The 18,609-nt window shown below is 43.9% G+C and overlaps 2 protein-coding genes across 2 annotated transcripts in view; one reads left to right on the top strand and one right to left on the bottom strand.

The window, feature by feature from the left end:
• The window catches only part of Kank4 (KN motif and ankyrin repeat domains 4), a 70,898-nt gene extending 68,849 nt beyond the window's left edge, over positions 1–2,049 (top strand). Inside the window, 1 exon segment of the mRNA XM_008827157.3 lies at positions 1,795–2,049. Coding sequence (XP_008825379.2) covers positions 1,795–2,049 — 255 coding nt within the window.
• A 10,299-nt stretch (positions 2,050–12,348) lies between these two features.
• LOC103729169 (LINE-1 type transposase domain-containing protein 1) lies at positions 12,349–18,574 on the bottom strand. The gene is made up of 3 exons (XM_008827158.1): positions 17,996–18,574; positions 14,082–14,159; positions 12,349–13,509 (listed from the first exon to the last, which is right to left on the bottom strand). Exons 1-3 carry the CDS (start codon positions 18,572–18,574, stop codon positions 12,349–12,351), a joined length of 1,818 nt encoding a protein of 605 aa, XP_008825380.1.
• Positions 18,575–18,609: the final 35 nt, after the last annotated feature.

Genomic DNA, 18,609 nt, shown 5'->3' with positions numbered 1-18,609 from the left:
ACAGGGTATTTTAACAGCCCCAAAGAAAACTGGTACATTTTGAAAACCAAAATAATAGGAATAGTCTTCTGGCATATCATAGTAAGTTAAAATAAAATCAGATTCAAGGCTGATACATGCTTTCATTCCTGTTTTAAAAAACTAAAATGGGAGCTGGACTGGAGAGATGGCTCAGTGGTTAAGAGCACCGAGTGCTCTTGCAGAGGACCTGGATTTGATTCCCAGCACCCACGTGGTGTCTAACAACTATTTGTAACTCCAGTTCCAGGGGATTTGATGCCCTCCTCTGATTTCCACAGGCATTGCACAACACTGGTACACTACATGCAGGCATTACACTTATACACATAAAATAAAAATAAATAAATATTTTTAAATAAAATTTAAATTTTTTAAAAACAAAACAAAACAGAACAAGAAAAACTGCAGTTAAGAGCACAGGCTGCTCTTGCAGAAGACCTGGGTTCAGTTCCCAGCACCCGCATGGTAGCTCACAACTCTCCATAACTACAGTTTTGACACCCTCTTCTGGCCTCCAAGGGCATTGCACCCACATGGTATATATACATACATGCAGGCAAAACATGTGTGTGTGTGTGTGTGTGTGTGTGTGTGTGTGTGCGTGCGTGTATATATACATAAAATAAATAAGCTGGGCATAGTGGCACATGCCTTTAATCCCAGCACTCGGGAGGCAGTGGATCTCTGAGTTCAAGGCCAGCCTGGTCTACATAGTGAGTTCCAGGACAGCTGGGGCTACAGAGAGACCTGTCTCAAAAAGATTAAAAAATAAATAAATAAATAAATAAATAAATAAATAAATAAAATTAGGGTTCGGATCTGCAGCAGTCCCCTCCCCAACAGGGCCTCATGGTTTTGCAAGTCCCTGAGAATTCAGGTACTGAGTTAATGAGCACCCTGGTCTTTGAAGACAAGATAAACAGACTCTCTGCACCTTTTGGTCAAAGACAGCCTCCTTCCCCTTTGATGATCTTGGAAGACAAGATAAGCAGACTCTCTGCACCTTTTGGTCAAAGGCAGCCCGCTTCCCTTTTGATGATCTTGGAAGCAAAACAGGCTCCTGCACTCTGGATTCCATTAATGTAGGAACTTTCTTGATACAAGCTATTTCCTCCTGGTAAGTTTTACAGTGTATAGACTCTACTCCATAAGCCAGATCCTGGCTGATGGAAGGGGCTGGAAGGGGGCGGTTTTAACAGAAGCTATTTAATAAGCCCTGGGCTCCCTCTCTCCCACCTAACTTAAAAAAAAAGAAAAATGTTCCTGCCTTCTGCATCCCCTGAAGCCCCCCTATAAAGACACCCAGCCCACAACCTGTAGACTAATAACTTCCCTGTCCCGAAGGGAATTGTCTGGTGCATTTTTCCTCTGCTAATAAACTCTATCCTGCCAGAGTTTTGTCTGTGTTCTGGTGCTTTCTCCCGATTGACCAGATTCATCTATCAATAAAATATTAAAAAATAAAGAGAAAAGATGAGAGAAACACCAAATGCTAATGTTCACTTAGATCCACACAACAGGATAAGAAAGACTTTTTTTTTCCTATGTTTTCCAATTTTTTAAGTGTTAAAAGTCTGGCTGTTGACCGCGCCTCTTTTTCCACTGACAAAGACTTCCCCAAGAGTGAGTGCTGCTTCTGAGCAAGGGGCCCTCCTGTCTCATGGTCCCCAAGCCATTTGAGTCACATCCCCTCCTGGAGTCTCTGGAGCCCCACCCGTCACTGGAACAGGAGGCAGATAGGATGAAATTTCTTTTTCTCTCTCTCCCCTGCAGGCTGGCCACACAGCTTTGTCCATTGTCCTGAAGTCACCGGCTCATGTGGAAATTGCAGAGCTTCTGCAGGCCCACGCGGAGCAGGGCAGGTCCCTGGGGCTATAGGAGATGCAGAACTGGCAGCCAGGAACAAAAAGCTCCTTTTTTGACTCCTCCCTCACCCTTAGAGAGGGCAGGGGTCATAGCCAGGGGGCCGCCATTCAAGAGAAGCTATGTCAAATATGCACATACATTCCCTTGTGCAATTCTGCTTAGGATGCTTGGTAGTTTTTGCCTTAGGCCAAGGCCCCAAACTACATGGGCTTCAGAGTTGGGTGTGAGGTGCAGGGTGCAGGCTGTGTTGGGGTCAGCTTCAACCTTGAATTCCTCCTGATGCTGCCTTTGCAGCCCGGTGTAGCAGGCAAGTGGGCCGGGGCACACTCGCACAGCAGAAAAGCAGTATTTTTTACATGGAGTTTTAAAGTGCACTGTTTTTTATTTTAATCAAGTATATACACAAATGTGTCCCATTGAATATGCATGTCTAGGGGAGGGGAAATCTTAAATTCAGGCAAGGTAGGACGAGCACAATGATGTCAAAGCCACGGTGCGACACTTTCGAATGTTCTAGTGGCTCCAATCAGCTCCATGGAAATTGGAACTGACCAGGAAATCCAGTCGAATGATGAACATCACATGTATTTAGGCAGAGTCGTTGAGCTGTTCCCAGCTATGAAAGAAATGAGTCAGCCAGCTTCCTGGGCTGGGTCGTTGTAGAAGGCAGCATCATTCACCCACAGCTGTGGGCACTGGGCTCCTATGAACAGACACCTGCTCTGAGGTGGTCGGGGCTCCTGGCTGCACAGCAGTCAAGCCGGGCTGGGAAGAACAAGGCAGAGCAGAGCAGGGCCTGCCTGCCTGACATCTCTCCTTGGGACAGCTCTTTCCTAAGCTTCCATATTCCCTAGGTCTTACACACACATAGTTCATATTTATAGCTCATACAAGCTGATTTATGAATGTGTTCTTAATGTCTTTTATGCAAAAAAAATCCCATTTGTATAAAAGGGAAGCTGTCAAAATTGATGAGCTGCACACTGAAAAGTCAAAAACATGAGTTCTCATTTGGGCTGGAATGCCAGTTTACTTGTGTGAGTCACAAAGCCTCTGTGGGTACCAGCTTCATCAGCTCCCAAAGTTCCCAACCTACCTCTGGGGGTCTTCATAAGAAACTGCTGGTAGAAGTTTTGGAATTCAGATGGTAACCCAGAAAAGCTGTCTTTGGAAATGCTGCAGCAAAACATCTTTCCCGTGTTTAAGAAAAGCCCAAAGTCCCAGAGCAGGGGCACTGACAGTATAAGAGATGCTGAGAGAAGGAAAGAATGGGGCAAAGGAAATGAATGCTTCCTTTAAGAGGGTTTATTTCAACCTCAGAACGCATTGTAAAGCAAACTCCCACATTGATTGATGTTCTAGCCCCATGCTTTGCAAACGTTAATGTGTATTCAGTCCCCAGGGATCTTGTTACACAGTAGATCTGGAATGAGCCTGTGTTCCTAATCAGGCCCAGAGGATATGGTGATGCTTTCCCCGGGCCACAAACACACTTTCCAGAGTAGCAGAGCGCCATCCTTTATTGTTCATGTATTAAAATGCTGCCTCTCAATCTGTCTGAAAATTTCTTTGCATTTCTCTGCTCTTGATTCTTGGGAATTTGCAGTGCAGGTCTATATTGGCCAGTTTTTTTGTCACTATGACAAAATACCCAAGGAAGGATACTTGTGAAGAAAAACAGGTTTGTTTAGCTCACGGTTTTAGAGGCTGAAGGCCCAATCACTGATGCAGGGTCTTGTGAGGGTCCCCAAGACAGATGGCAGAAGCATGTCTGTGAGAACAGGTCACAGCTGGACATAGGAAGCTAAAGAGGCCCAGCTCGGGTTTTTATAACAGGTCTCTTGTGATAACTGATCAGGGTCCCAGGAGATACCAGCCACCAGTTGACAGAAGGGCCTCCCACTAGGCTCCACCCTTTAAAGTTCCATACTACTTCCCAGTCCAGACCATGAAACAATGCTATGGAGAGTCTCAGCCACAGAGGAAGCCTCATGAAGGAGGTAGCTTTTGAGGTAAGTCATCAGGATGTATAACAGCTTGCCAGGGTATTCTTGATAGAGTAGTGGGGCTGAAGATATGTATGGAAAAACCTGGGCCCACTAGGCAATAGGATTTCAGGTGAATTCACTTTCAGGCCCATGGGAAAAGATGTGGGAGAGAGTCAGACATGAGTGACAGTTTATTGTACCTTGGTATTAGAGATTTAAACTCAAACCTAAAACTTCAAGGGTCTCACAGGCCACTTTGAGAATTCAAAGCTCTCCAGAAAAACTCATGTGCATGCTAAGTCCAGGGAGTCAGAAATCTGCACTTAAAAACACTCTTGGGGCTGGAGAGATGGCTCAGCGGTTAAGAGCACTGACTGCTCTTGCAGAGGACCCAGGTTCGATTCCCAGCACCCACATGGTGGTTATGAACTGTCCTTAATTCCAGTTCCAGGGGAATCCGAAGCCCTCTTCTGACCTCCACGGCACTGCACAACACGGGTGCACTCACATACATGGAGGCAATATACTCATACACATAAAATAAAAAGAAATAAAATATTTTTTTAAATGCTGTTGGGGGGGTAGTGCAATGGCTCAGTGAGTAAAGGAACTTGCTACCAAGCCCAAGGACCTAAGTTCAATCCCCAGGACCCCACATGGTAGAAGGTCAGAACCAACTCTAGAAAGTTGTCCTCTGACCCCCATGCAGGCTATGGCACATATGTGCGTGCACACAAACTAAGTTCAATACTTTTTTTTTTTTTTGGTCTTTTTGAGACAGGGTCTCCCTGTAGCCCCAGCTGTCCTGGAACTCACTATGTAGACCAGGCTGGCCTTGAACTCACAGAGATCCTCCTGCCTCTGCCTCCCAAGTGCTGGGACTAAAGGCATGCACCACCACACCCAGCTCTAAGTGTAATTCTTAATGTATTTTTTTTTCCTTTTTTTTTGAGCCAGGGTCTCCCTGTAGCTCCAGCTGACCTGGAACTCACTACATACCATAGACCAGGCTGGCCTTGAGCTCACAGAGATCCTCCTGCCTCTGCCTCCCAAGTGCTGGGATTAAAGGCGTGAGCCACCAAACCTGGCAATTCTTAATGTAATTTAAAAAGATTTTTTTTTTTTTTAAGAGCTGGAGAGATGGCTCAGCTACCCAGAGTAGATGTACTTGCTGCTCTTGTAAAGGACTCGAGTTCGGTTCCCAACATCCATGTGGCAGCTTACAGCCATCTGTAACTCTAGTTCTCTGGCCTCCATGGGCATTACATGCATGTAGTGCACATGAATACATTCTTGCAGAACACTCATGCATATAAAGTTTTTAAAAAACAAAACAGGGGCTGGAAACATGACTCAGCAGTTAAGAGCACTTTCTCTTCTTGCAGAAGACCCACTTTCCTTTCCCAGCACCCACATGGTGGCTCACAACCATCTATGACTTCTGTTCCAGGGGATCCAACACCCTCTTATGGACTTATGGACTCTGTAGGCACTGCACACACATGGTGCACTTACATGCAGGCAAAACATACATAAAACAAAAATAAATAGCATCTTTAATGTATATTAATAAATAAATAAATGTAAATCCCACTGCTAGGCTGGGGATGTAACTGAGTGGTAGAGCACTTGCCTGTGTGAGGCCTTGGGTTCAATCCCCAGTACTGGAAAAGACAAAACATTGCTATAGGTAGTGGGAGCCATTGAAGAATTTCTAAACACTGGGACCACCTGATCAGAAGGTGACACTGGAAGCAAGGGGGTCAGTTGGGAGGCTCTTTTAAGTTACTGGGTTTAAAGCAGTAAGAGTGGGGCTAAAGATAAGCACTGTGGGAAAGGCACCAGGAATGACAGTGTTCCAGGATGTGGTCACAAACGAGAACAGGAGGCTGGTAGAATCACTGTCTCCCAAAACACCTTGTTCACCAACTTACCACGCAGAATAGAAGCTCCACTTCCCAGCTTCCTTTGCAGATTGATATTAACTTGGAACTATGTGTGGTTACTGAGATGTGACTTAGTGACATGTGCAGACAGAGAGGAAAGGGATCTGTACCTTCCTCTTCCTGCTGGCAAGACTGGTAGCCATCTAGCTTGATCTATAAGGAGGAGGCCAGGATGACAGGGGTGCAGAACAGAAGAGCTGGGGACTGGTCACACCTACTCTAGGCTGCTTATTTCCCATTTGACATAAGCATGAAAGTCTCCCAACTTGTTTAAACCATTGCCTGTTGGGATCCCTCCTGAGGACAGTGCCCTTGATACCTTGTGACAATCCCCACGGTTAGTGGACATCCAGGTAGAAAAACTCAGGAAAGCCTTTGCAGGAGCTTTTTGTCTCCAAGCTAGGTGTCATGAAGTAGAGTCTACTGGGGGGCAGTCCTTGCCCTTATCAAAACAATAACAAAAAAACCCTGTGGTTAGAGAGACGTCTCAGCAGTTAAGAGTGCTGAGTGATGTGGGAGGACCCGGATCATTCTGGGTGGTGCCATCCTTGGGTACGTGGTCCTGAGTTGTATAAGAAAGCAGGCTGCACACAGACCAGAGGAGCAAGGGAGTGTATCTCCATGTCGTTCCAGTCCTGCCCTGAACTCCTTCCCTGGTTTTCCTCCATGGTGAACTGTAAGAGTAAGATAAAATAAACCCTTTCCTCCCAACATTGTTTTTGGTCAGTGTTTTATCCTGGCAGTAGAAAGTAACTAGGACAGCCACATCCAAGTGACACTCTACCCATGAAGCCCAACTTTGCTTTGGACATGCCCCTTTGACTAGTCCATTAGAGGGTTAGATGCAGTGTATTCCACATTGACGTCAACAGCTCAGCTCAGAGGAGCCCAGAAACCAGTTTTTCTGCCAATTACTTCCTCTCCCAATTGCCAGTCCTAAAGTTTCATGTCATCCTTGCCTCTTTGGTTCACAGCAAAACCTGAACATTAGAGCTGCTCACTGAAGTGTTGAGGACTCAGCCTGTACCTCTCCCTGACTCCAACATCTTAGGGAGACACCTTCCCATCTCCCTGACACCCATACTCCTTCCAAGCCACCATTTCCATTGAGTTGCTGAGCCATTCAATGAATGTCTGAGGGTGCTAGGCCACTGACTTCAGCATTTTCTTGGAACCAACTGAAAACACAGCTTCTGGGGCTGGAGAGATGGCAGTGGTTAAGAGTACTGGCTAATCTTACAGGGGACCCAGGTCTGGTTCCTAGCACCCACATGGCAGTGAACAAGCATCCAAAACTCCAGTTCCAGGGGATCTAATCTTGTCTTCTGGCCTCCATGGGCACTACATGCACATGATGGTGCACTTACATAATACAGACAAAACATATACATAAATATAAATAAAATTTTTTTAAAGTGCACCTCTTGTACAGTGCCTGTGAAGGTCAAACGAGAGTGTCAGATTCCTTGGAACTGGAGTCATGTGCGGGAAGCGAGCACGGCCGAGCCAGCCAAAGATGGCGCCCTGGCTGGCTGCCAAACCTCGTGCTGTTTACTTCAACTCTTGGCTGATTGCCAAGGCTCGTGAATCTCGCTTGTTTACTCCAACTCCCTGAAGTATGGTGAGCCCGAACAGGTGCTGCCTGCCTGATGATCTTGCTACGTGGCCAATGAGCTGCACTCTGCCTGCCCGCTGCACGTGTGTGTGCCCTGATTGGTCCTGGCTGGGGGGAGGGCTGTTGGAAACGCTATATAAAGAGCTGATGTGTGTAATAACAACGGGAGGCAGCATCATAGTGGGTGAGATAATGAGGAGAATATGAGAGAGAATAAGAGAGAATAAAGGAAGGAAGAGAAACAGAAGCTTGAACCTCACCTTGGTGTCTGTGTCGTCTTTCCTGGACTCTGCTGGACAGAGTCCTGGCTCGCGACAGTCATGGACAGTTGTTAGGTGCCAAGTGGGTGCCAGGAATTGAACCTGGGTCCTCTGCAAGAGCAGACAATGCTCTTAACCTCTGAGTCATCTCTCCAGCCCCAGGACAGAGCTTGTAGCCAAGACTGGCCTGTAACTTAATATATAGCTCAGGATGATCTTGAATTCCTGATCTTCCTGTCTAAAATTAAGTTTGACCTTTAAATTCTACTACCAATGGCCTCCAGAGCCTTTTCACACCTGTTTCCCCAGTTCACCTGTTATCACCCCTAGGCAATTGATTCTGAGAGTGCTTCCTCCACAGACAGTTGGTTCCAGGACCTTGAATAGGTCTACAGCCTCCTTTCCACCCTAGCCTCTGGTGGCTCCATTCAGGGAAAACTTTGTTCTTGTTTTGTTTTTACTTTGTCTTGTTTTTTGAGACAAGGTCTCACATGGTAGCCCAGGCTGGTCTAGCCTTGACTCCATCATGACTCAAAATAGATGTGTTCCCTTATCTGTTAGAGCCCTCCAAGGTTCACATGAATATTCATAGGTGGATGTTGTGTTTGATGACACTGGTGATCTTTCCCACATCCCTCCTGGTCTGTGTCATCTGAAAGCATGAAGCCTCCCTGCAGGTCTCACAGTGATTATATTGTACTGTGGCAGACAATATAGCCCGCAAGCATGGCGGAGGTGAATGCCAATGTGCTGGGAAGCACAGGGACGCTAGCTGGGACAGGCATGTCCAGCGTAGACTTGATCTCCTTGGGGTAGAATGATCTGCTTAGAAACTATTTTGAGTGGGCAGAGTGGGTAGAAAATGATTAAAGTCTGGTGAGATTTTACAAGGAAATCTTTAGGCATCATTTACATTACAAAGTTCAGCTTTTTTTTTTTTTTTTTTTTTTTTTTTTTTTTTTTGGTTTTTGAGACAGGGTCTCCCTGTAGCCCCAGCTGTCCTGGAACTATGTAGACCAGGCTGGCCTTGAACTCACAGAGATCCGCCTGCTTCTGCTTCCCAAGTGCTGGGATTAAAGGTGTGTACTACCACACCTGGCTAAAGTTCAGCTTTCTTAAAAATATTTTATTTTTATTTTATGTATATTAGTGTATTGCCTGCGTGAGTACACCCATGTTGTGCAATGTTGTAGAGGTCAGAAAAGGGCTTTGGAGTCCCCTGGAACTGGAGTTAAGGATGGTTAGTAGCTGCCATGTGGGTGCTGGGAATCGAACCTGGGTCCTCTGCAAGAGCAGTCAATGCTCTTAACCACTGAGCCATCTCTCCAGACCCCAGCTTTTGGTTTTTTTTGAGACTGGGCCTCACTGTGAGCCCAGGCTGGCCACCAAGTCCTGCCTGGGCCTGCTACTTGCTGGGATTCTAGGCATGTGCCACTATGGCTAGCTACATCTTCATGTTCCAAGGATCTGACACCCTCTTCTGGCCTCCACGGGCACTGCCTAACACAGGTGCACTTTCATTCAAGTAGGCAGACCATCCAACTCATAAAAATTGGGGGGGAAAAAAAAGGATCTTAAGGGAGATCTGTTTTCTCCAGAGACTAGCTCCCTGAAAGGTTATCTAACCCTAAGTGGGCAGCCCTAAACACATGTACACACAGCTCCACTAACTGGGCTCAGTGCATTATATAATGTACATGTGTAGTTTTACAAATTCATGTATGTGTAATACAAGAGCTCAAGGAATTGTGAGTGGGAGACAGAGGAGTTGGGAAGAGTAAAAGCAATGCAAATACAATACCCACGTATGAAATTCTCAAAAAAAATTTTTATCTTAAAAAATCTTATATGGAGGAGCTGGAGAGATGGCTCAGAAAAAAGCATTGGTTACTCTTGCAGAGGACCTGGGTTTGAATCCCAGCACCCACATGGCAGCTAACAATCAGCTGGAACTCCAGTTCCAGAATTTGACGCTTTCTTCCACTGGCACTGCACAATACACTTATACACTTAAGTTTTTTAAAAATTTTAAATAGGAGCTGGGTGTGGTGGTACACACCTTTAATCCCAGCACTTGGGAGGCAGAGGCAGGCAGATCTTTGTGAGTTCAAGGCCAGCCTGATCTACATAGTGAGCTCCAGCACAGCTGGGGCTACAAGGAGACCCTGTCTCAAAAAGACAAACATATATATATATATATATATATATGGGGAGCTGGAGAGATGGCTTAAGAGCACTGACTGCTCTTGCAGAGGACCTGGCATTCCCAACACCCACATGGTGGCTATGAACTGTCCTTAACTCCAGTTCCAGGGGAATCCAAAACCCTCTTCTGACCTCCACAGCATTGCAGGACACGGGTGCACTCACATACATGCAGGCAATACTCATACACATACAAAAATAAAAATGAAAAAATTTTTAAGTTTTATATGGAAATGTAAGGAGTCAAAATTAAAATTGTCTTGGAAATAAAATTAAAACTAGCATTAAAAAAAAGCTAAGAGTAGCCCATCAGTAATTAATAGTGTGACCAGCATCCTTCTATCACCAAACATGACCTTTTCACCGTTACCATTTGTTAGGCAAGGTCTACATTCCTATTTCTGCTCAGTATAAGTCAGGAAGTGAAATCAAAGTCTCAGATGGGAATATTGAGACAGGATAGACAGAAAATTAGGAGACATGAGAAGGGAAATGGAACCCAAGGTCTTATCTATTCAGGTATTCAGATTGCCATGAATGACAGTGAGGCAGAAAAAAAAAAAAAAAAAATCCCAGGGCAGCACTAGAGCCCTAATAATGTTTGGAAACACAGAAATCTGAACTAGAGGACAGCTCTGCATCACTACAAAACCAGAACCCTAGCCCTAGCTCTCTGTGGCTTTCCTTTAAGAAATGTTGCAGTATCCACACTATTCATGGACACCTGATGAGCTGGTGTGAAGAAACGTGTCCACAGTTCCACATCTGATGTTTTAGGAGTGTCAAACTCTGCATATAAACAAGTTTAAAAAATAGTCTCTTTACCGTGGAATGGCAGGTACAGCCTATCTATGTAATAAATCAAGTCTTTTCCTATATCTTGGACCTTCAAGATGGCTTTGTGGGTAAAGGTTCTTCTAGGCAAGCCTGGCAAGTTGTCCTCTGACTTCCACACACAAACCACACCACATACATCTATACATTAAAAGCACACATACAATAAAATTTTGAAGTCTTTCCTGAATCTGACATGCTTCTGTAGATGTCCGAAGTCTTTGGGCAGGAAACACTCACTCAAGATACTCTGGAGGCTGGACATGGTGGCACATTAATCTCAGGACTCAGGAGACATTAGCAGACAGATCTCAGTGAGTTCGAAGCCAGACTGGTCCACACAGTGAGTTCTAGCCAGCCAGGGCTGCATAGTGAGACCCTGTCTCATAAAAAAAAAAAAAAAAAAAAAATCCTGTATATCAAATATTTCTTCTTTAATTACTGTGAAAACTTTCAAATAAAAATCACTGTTGTCATGCCGGGCATGGTGGCACATGCCTTTAATCCCAGCACTTGGGAGGCAGAGGCAGGCGGATCTCTGTGAGTTCAAGGCCAGCCTGGTCTACACAGTGAGTTCCAGGACAGCTGGGGCTACAGGGAGACCCTGTCTCAAAAAGGCCAAAAAAAAAATCTGCAAAAAACTTGTTTTCTCATCTCATAGACAAATGACACACTGCAGTACATACCCACTTTTCTTTAAAATTGTGGGAGACAGGGCATCACTGGTAGCTCAATTTTGACCTTGCCATCCTCCTGCCTCAGCCTTCAATATAAAATAGAAAATTTCTGATGACTCAGGGGTTAAGAGTACTGACTGCTCATGCAGAGGACCCAGGTTTGGTTCCCAGCACCCACATGGTGACAATCAACTGACCATAACTCCAGTTCCAGGGGATCCAACACCCTATTCTGACCTTTGTGGGCATTGTATGACACAGGTGCACTTACATGCATGTAGGCAATACACTCATACACATAAAATAAAAATATTTTTAAAAAACAGAAAAATTTCAGGGGCTGGAGAGATGGTTCAGTTGGTTAAGAGCACTGACTGCTCTTGCAGAGGACTTGGGTTCCAGTCCCACAGCACCACACGGTGGTTAACAACCATCTGTAGCTCCAGTTCCAGGGGATCTGACACCTTCTGACCTCTGAGGGCATCACATGTCACACGCAGGCAATACACTCATACACATAAAATATAAATAATAAAAATAGAAAAACTTCAAAAAAAACAAAGCATTTAAACTTGTTTTAATATAAAAATTCCTATCTTGACAAATGATAAAGTAATGAAATTCTGCTGTTCATGCCGCCTGTGCAGTGTGTACATTCTAACTTTACTTCTGTGGCTTTTAGGGTTTCTCCACGCTAAGGTTACAGTGACAAGATTCCTCCAGCCCCTCAGTAATACAGTGATACTCCTATGCAGGGTAGATGGTTAAATCAAAACTTCAAACATGCTCTTTAACTTGACCAACATTTAGGTAATAACAGCTTTCCCCTCATTCCTGAATAAACTGCTAGTTATCTCTGGAGAGAGATGTGAAGGTTCATTGTCCAATTTTAATTTTTTTGGACGTATTTTTGTGGAATGAAAGTACCCCAGATTGCTAAAGTATATTGTCCAACAATTCTTTCAAAGAGGGTATATCAGAAACAAACTTCTTGAATTCTTCAATATCAAAAAATACCTTGGTTTTGCCCTTAAAATTGAACGCCAATTTGGCTGGATAAAGGATTCTTGGTTGAAAGCCTTCTTTCTGCAGAACTTCTATGATTCTGGCCCACCGACTTCTAGCATCTATGGTGCCTGGTGATAAGTCAGCTGTCATTCGGATTCTTGTTCCTCTGTAGGTTATTTCTTCTCTCTCTCTAGAAGCTCTTAGGATTTTCTGCTTATCACTAGAATCACAAAACCTCACCAACACGTGTCTAGGAGTGAGTTGGTATTCATCAACTGTACTGGGTATTCGATGAGCACTGAGAATCTCAAGACTCAGGTCTTTAAACTCTGGAAAGTTTTCTTCAATTATTTCTTTAATTATGTCCTCTGCTCCATTCTCTTTGTCATCTTTTTCTGGGATTCCTATCACTCTGATATTGGAGCTTCGCAACCTGTCTTCTTTATCTCTTAGCCGTTCTTTATCAGTTATCTCCTTGGCCAATTGAGCTGTATCCTTAGTCAATCCTTCCACTACATTTTCTTGATCATTCACTCTCCCTTCAATCATGCAAGCTAAACTATTCAGATCATCCACTGAATTCTTAATCTCTAAGACTTCCTTACCGTACCATTTCTTTACATATTCAATCTCCCCTTTCAACTCTCTAAACATACTGATCACACTTCTAAAGTTTTCATCGGTTTCCTGGATTAAGGCTGCTTCCTTGGCTGTTAGCTCCTCTATTTGTGGCGTTCTGGGTCTCCTTTTCTGTATGTTCTTTAAAAGTGAGGTAACTTGTGAGGGAGGACTCAGATTCGCACATGAATGCCATTTAGGATCACCATTAGTTATCTCTAGTGATTCTGATGGTGGGGCCAAGTACAAGGTTAAACAGGGTGTTGCAACTCTTTGACTTTGGGGAATAGTAGTTCCTTCTTCCTCCTGGCACTTCACCAGCTTTTTCTTCTCAGAATCCCAAACCAAGTAACTGAAAGAAATTTCTTTAAGTCCAAATAAGGTCTTCTTTTTCTTAGTCTTTATTTTTACTTCTTCTTCTGACTCAGAATCTATTACTAAACCAATTAAACTTATTTCCTCAAAGTCATGCTTTGTATTTACCACAGTAAGGCCCTGAAAGGCTGAGCTCTGTTTTTCATGTAATACAGAGGCTTCTCCATCCTCCCCTGTCTCTGAGTTCTCTCCTCCCTCTTCCTCCCCTGAGGTATGTTCTTCTTCTCCCTCTTGCCCCATCTCTGAACCCTCTTCCTCCTCTTGCCCCAACTCTGAGGCCTCTTCCTCCTCTTCCCTGAACTCTGAACCCTCTTCTCCCCCTATCTCTGAAGCCTCTTCTTCTCCCCCTATCTCTGAGGCCTCTTCTCCCCCTATCTCTGAAGCCTCTTCTTCTCCCCCTATCTCTGAGGCCTCTTCTCCCCCTATCTCTGAAGCCTCTTCTTCTCCCCCTATCTCTGAGGCCTCTTCTCCCCCTATCTCTGAAGCCTCTTCTTCTCCCCCTATCTCTGAGGCCTCTTCTCCCCCTATCTCTGAAGCCTCTTCTTCTCCCCCTATCTCTGAGGCCTCTTCTCCCCCTATCTCTGAAGCCTCTTCTTCTCCCCCTATCTCTGAGGCCTCTTCTTCTCCCCCTGTCTCTGAGGCCTCTTCTTCGGCCTTGTGACTTTGACCTCTTTGATGAACAGGAAGCTCAGACCATCACTTGCTGTTCCTCTAATTTCATGCTTTGTGTCTCCTAGAGTTTTACCCTGAAAGCAAAAAGTTAAACCATGTCTTTTAAAGATTAAATCTTCTGACGAGCATGATAGCGCATGCCTTTAATCCCAGCACTTGGAGGCAGAGGCAGGCGGATCTCTGAGAGTTCTGAGAGTTCAAGGCCAGCTGGGGCTACAGGGAGACCCTGTCTCAAAAAGACCAAAAAAAAAAAAAAAAAAAAAAATTGAATCTTCCATTTCACCCTCTAAATTTTAATGTGCACATATACACATTATGACAAAGAACAATATCTGGAAAATTGTGTAACTATAATTCATTGATTTTATGTGTTGCGATGGGGACAAAACCCAGGGTCTTGCACATGGTAGGCAAACACTCTACCATTCTCTAGGTCCCATTACTTATCACAAAGACACAGGTTCCCATACAAATCCAGTTGTCCTATGATCTTAACACACTTGCAGAAAATTTCCATGAAAATCATACCTAAACTTCTATATCCCCAGTACTTAATTCTTGTATGTCACTGATTGAATGAGAACACTTAATTATTTCTATGTTGTTTAATAAAATTTTTAAATTATATTTATTATGCCCGTGCATATGTATGAAGGTCAGAGTACAGCTTGCAGGAGTTGGCTCTATTTTCCACAATGCAGAAGTCCTAAGGATTGAAATCAGGTCTTAAAGCTTGTGTGGCAAGCACCTTTACCCACTGAACCTTCCTGCCAGTCCCCAATTTTAATCATTTGTTTTTTCAGTTAGGGTCATTATAGTCCAGGTTGTCAATCCTCCCGCCTCCACCTCCAATCCCAACATATTCATAGAAACCATGCCTGACTTACAGTGTATTGGAGACTGAACCCAGGCCTTTAAGCATGCTAGGCAAGCACTCTACATCTGAATAGCCCTGGCAGGACATTCCTAAAATACTAAGCAGAAGATGGGCATGGTGACGTACCCATCATCCCAACATTTCAGAGGTTGAGGCACTAGGATCAAGAATGGCAGGCTAATCTGGGCTACATGAGGCCTTTTATCAAAACAAATAATAAGCAAAAAAATCTTAAAGCCAAAGGGACCCAGGAGTGGAAAATTCTTGACATACTGTGGCACAATCACCATTCCTAATGATATACTATACAACAAAGACAGGAAAATAGAGAAACACAGGACAGACGTGGTGGTATGCTCTTGTAATTCTATCACTAAGGAGGCTGGGACAGGAGGAAAGTACAGCCTGTACTAAACAAGACCCTTTCCTCTCCAAACTGGAATTCTCATAGCAATTGAAGGCAAACTAGGACAGAGACCTTGTCTCAAATAAACAGGAAACCAGAGTGGTCAGTAAATATAAAAGCCAGTTCAACCTAAATTAGATAATTGAGATGTTGAAGGTAGAGCATAGTGATGGTGTAGATGAAGGAGGTGGGGGTGGGGAGGGGGCTGGAGAGCCAGCTTAGTGATTAAGAGTTTGTGCTGTTCTTACAGAGTTCAGTTCCCCAAATCCATACATTATCTGCCTGTAACTACAGCTCCAGGGGAATCCGACAACCTCTGGCCTCCCTGGGCCTCTGTACTCAGGTGCACAACTCCCCACCCCCAATTTCATAATGAAAAATAAATCTTGGGCCTGGAGAGATGGCTTAGTGTTTACAAGCACTTGCTGTTCTTGCAAAAATATTGGTTCCCAGCACCCCTGCCACAAACACACCTTTTTTCAGAGCACTAACAAATTGGTTTTTCTTATTTTAGATAGGGTCTCACTGTGTATCCCTGGCTAGCCTGAAACTTGCTGTGTTTACCAGGCTGGTCCAGGACTCACAGATTTACCTATCTCTACCTCCTAAGTGGGGTTAATGCCCAGCACTAATTGTTGACTTTTAAAAAATACTTATTTTATGTGTGTATATGTGCACATGTGAGTGAAGGTCCAGAAAAAGACTCTGGATCCCCTAGAGCTGGAGCTACAGGCAGTTATGAGCCAACCACCATGGATGCTGGGAACCTAATTGAGGTCCCCTACAAGGGCAGTATGCTCTCTTAACTGCTGAGCCATCTCTCTAGCCCACAAATGTTTTTCATAAAATATTTTTTTTAAAAAGCTGCCCAGGATGTAAAGTTGAAAAAATCATAACACACAGAAGGTATCAAACCTAGGTGAGTATCAGCATTGATCAACAGGCTTTAGTGAAACACTGTTATTTGAATGTCTTGAACTGCTGATGAACAGGACTCAGTAGGTTTACTGCACTTTAAAAATTAAACCCAAGATGGGCATGGTAGGGCACACATTTCCTACTTGGGAGGCAGAGACAGGAGGATCTCTTGTGAGAGTGAGGTCAGGGAGCTACAGGGAGACCCTGTCTCATAACCCCCTCCCCCTGTAAAAAGAAAATTAAACCCATTTAGCCATACTAAATACTCTGGCACTATTCCTATGCTTAAAGCTTTTTAGTTGTATTGACCCAATTCTGGGATTTTCCCCCTTTTCTTTTTCTAACCCAAAGCCCCTTTTTCCCTTTTAATGGTTTCAAAGATGTTCTTACAGTGTTGCCCTTGAATTTTACCTTATTTGTTTTCCTAGCAATTTCTAGAATGTGTGTAAATGCCTAGCAAACAAACCTTAACTCTCATATTTCTCTCAAACTTCCAACACTACTCTTTAAGTTCCAAATTACAACTAAATAATTACATTTTAAAAAATTTTACTTATCTCAAAATATTTTTTTTTGAATCTTATGTATTTGTACTTTTTATTTGTATGAGTATTTTGCCTGTGTGAGCACCATGTGTATATGGTGCCTGTGGAGGGGAGAAGAGGGCGTCAGAACTCTTGGAACTGAAGTTACTTACAGTTGTCAACTGCTGTGTGGGTGTTGGGAACCAAACCTGGTTTGGGTCCTCTCTCTGCAAGAGGAGCAAGTGCTTTTAACTGCTAAGCCATTTCTCCAATCCTCAAACTACAGTTTTTTCTTTTCTGGTCTTTTTTGAGACAGGGTCTCCCTGTAGCCCCAGCTGGCCTAGACCTTGTAGGGCAGCCTGCTCTACAACTCAGAGATTCGCCTGCCTTCCAACTGCTGGGACGAAAGGTGTTTGCCACCACGCTACACTAAACTACAATTTTTAGCAGTATGTGTATTATCAAGAATTCTCTCTTAGAGCTAGAGAGATGGCTCAGTGGAGTACTGGCTTCTCTTGTAGAGGATCTAGGTTCAGTTCCCAGCACCCACATGGTGGCTAACAACCGTCAGTAATCCCGTTCCAGGGTCCTCTTCTGACTTCTGCAGGCATTGCACGACATGGGTGCAATTACATACAGGCAATATACTCACATACATAAAATACAAGTAAGTAAATACTATTAAACAAAAGAATTATCTCTTGACAGGCATGGTCACTGGGTTTAATCTCAGCACGTGGGAAGCAGAGGCAGGCATATCTCCAGGCCAGCCTTGTCTACACAATGAGTTCCAGACCAGATGGAGCTACAGGGAGACCTTGTCTTTTAAAAAAAATAAACAGAGGCTGGAGATGGCTCAGCGGTAAAAAGCACCAACCAACTGCTCTTGCAGAGGACTCAGGTTCGATTCCCAGCACCCCCATGGCAGCTACAAACCATCCTTAACTCCAGTTCCAGGGGAATCTGAAGCCCTCTTCTGACCTCTGTGGCAATGCACAACACGGGTACACTCACATACATGCAGGCAATACACTCATACACATAAAATAAAAATGATAAAAATATTTTTTAAAAAATAAAAAATAAATAAAAATAAACAAAAACAGGAATTAATGTCTTAAAATTGACTTACTCTTCAAAATAACCACACCATTACAAATAAGTTTTACGTGCTTATATGCTTACCAGTCTTTCTTGAATCCAAATTCTTCCTTGATTTGTTGCTTCATTTTGTGGAAACACATCTTTCAGTAATTCTCTCAGGAAAGACTTTTTGCTGATAAATTTTCTGAGGCTTTGAAGGTCTGAAAAGGTCTTTACTTCCCCATCACATTTAAATGCTAATTTAACCGTGCACAGCACCTCAGGTTCTAGACTGTTCTCTCTCAGAATGTTGAAGATGCTCGCCCACTGCTTACTGATGTCCAGTGTCGCTGCTGAGAAGTCGGCAGCCAAGCTAAGGACAGCTCCTTCGTCCAGCGAATTGTCTTCTCTGGAGGCAGTCAGAACATTCTCTTTATTCCTTGACCTCTGGTGGCTTGTTTCCTCTTGGATTTCTTTGGCTGGTTCATCCTCTTGATTACTCACGTTCTCTCCTTCTGGAACTTCCACACTCCCCACGACTCTGTAGCTCTGTGAGGATTTCGAACCATTATATTCTTTAGCTTTGTCCAGTTTCTTACTGGGTTTACTCACTTTTCTTTTCACGGTTGGGTTTTCAGTATCATCATCTACTTTAGAATTCTGCTCTTCTGTTTTCTCCATGAGCTTTGGTTCTGCTGAGGTTGAATCTTTTTCAT

Source organism: Nannospalax galili, unplaced genomic scaffold, assembly GCF_000622305.1.
Source record: "Nannospalax galili isolate Female #2095 unplaced genomic scaffold, S.galili_v1.0 scaffold793, whole genome shotgun sequence".
NCBI classification, from domain to species: domain Eukaryota; kingdom Metazoa; phylum Chordata; class Mammalia; order Rodentia; family Spalacidae; genus Nannospalax; species Nannospalax galili.
This window is presented reverse-complemented; position numbering and strand designations above follow the sequence as displayed.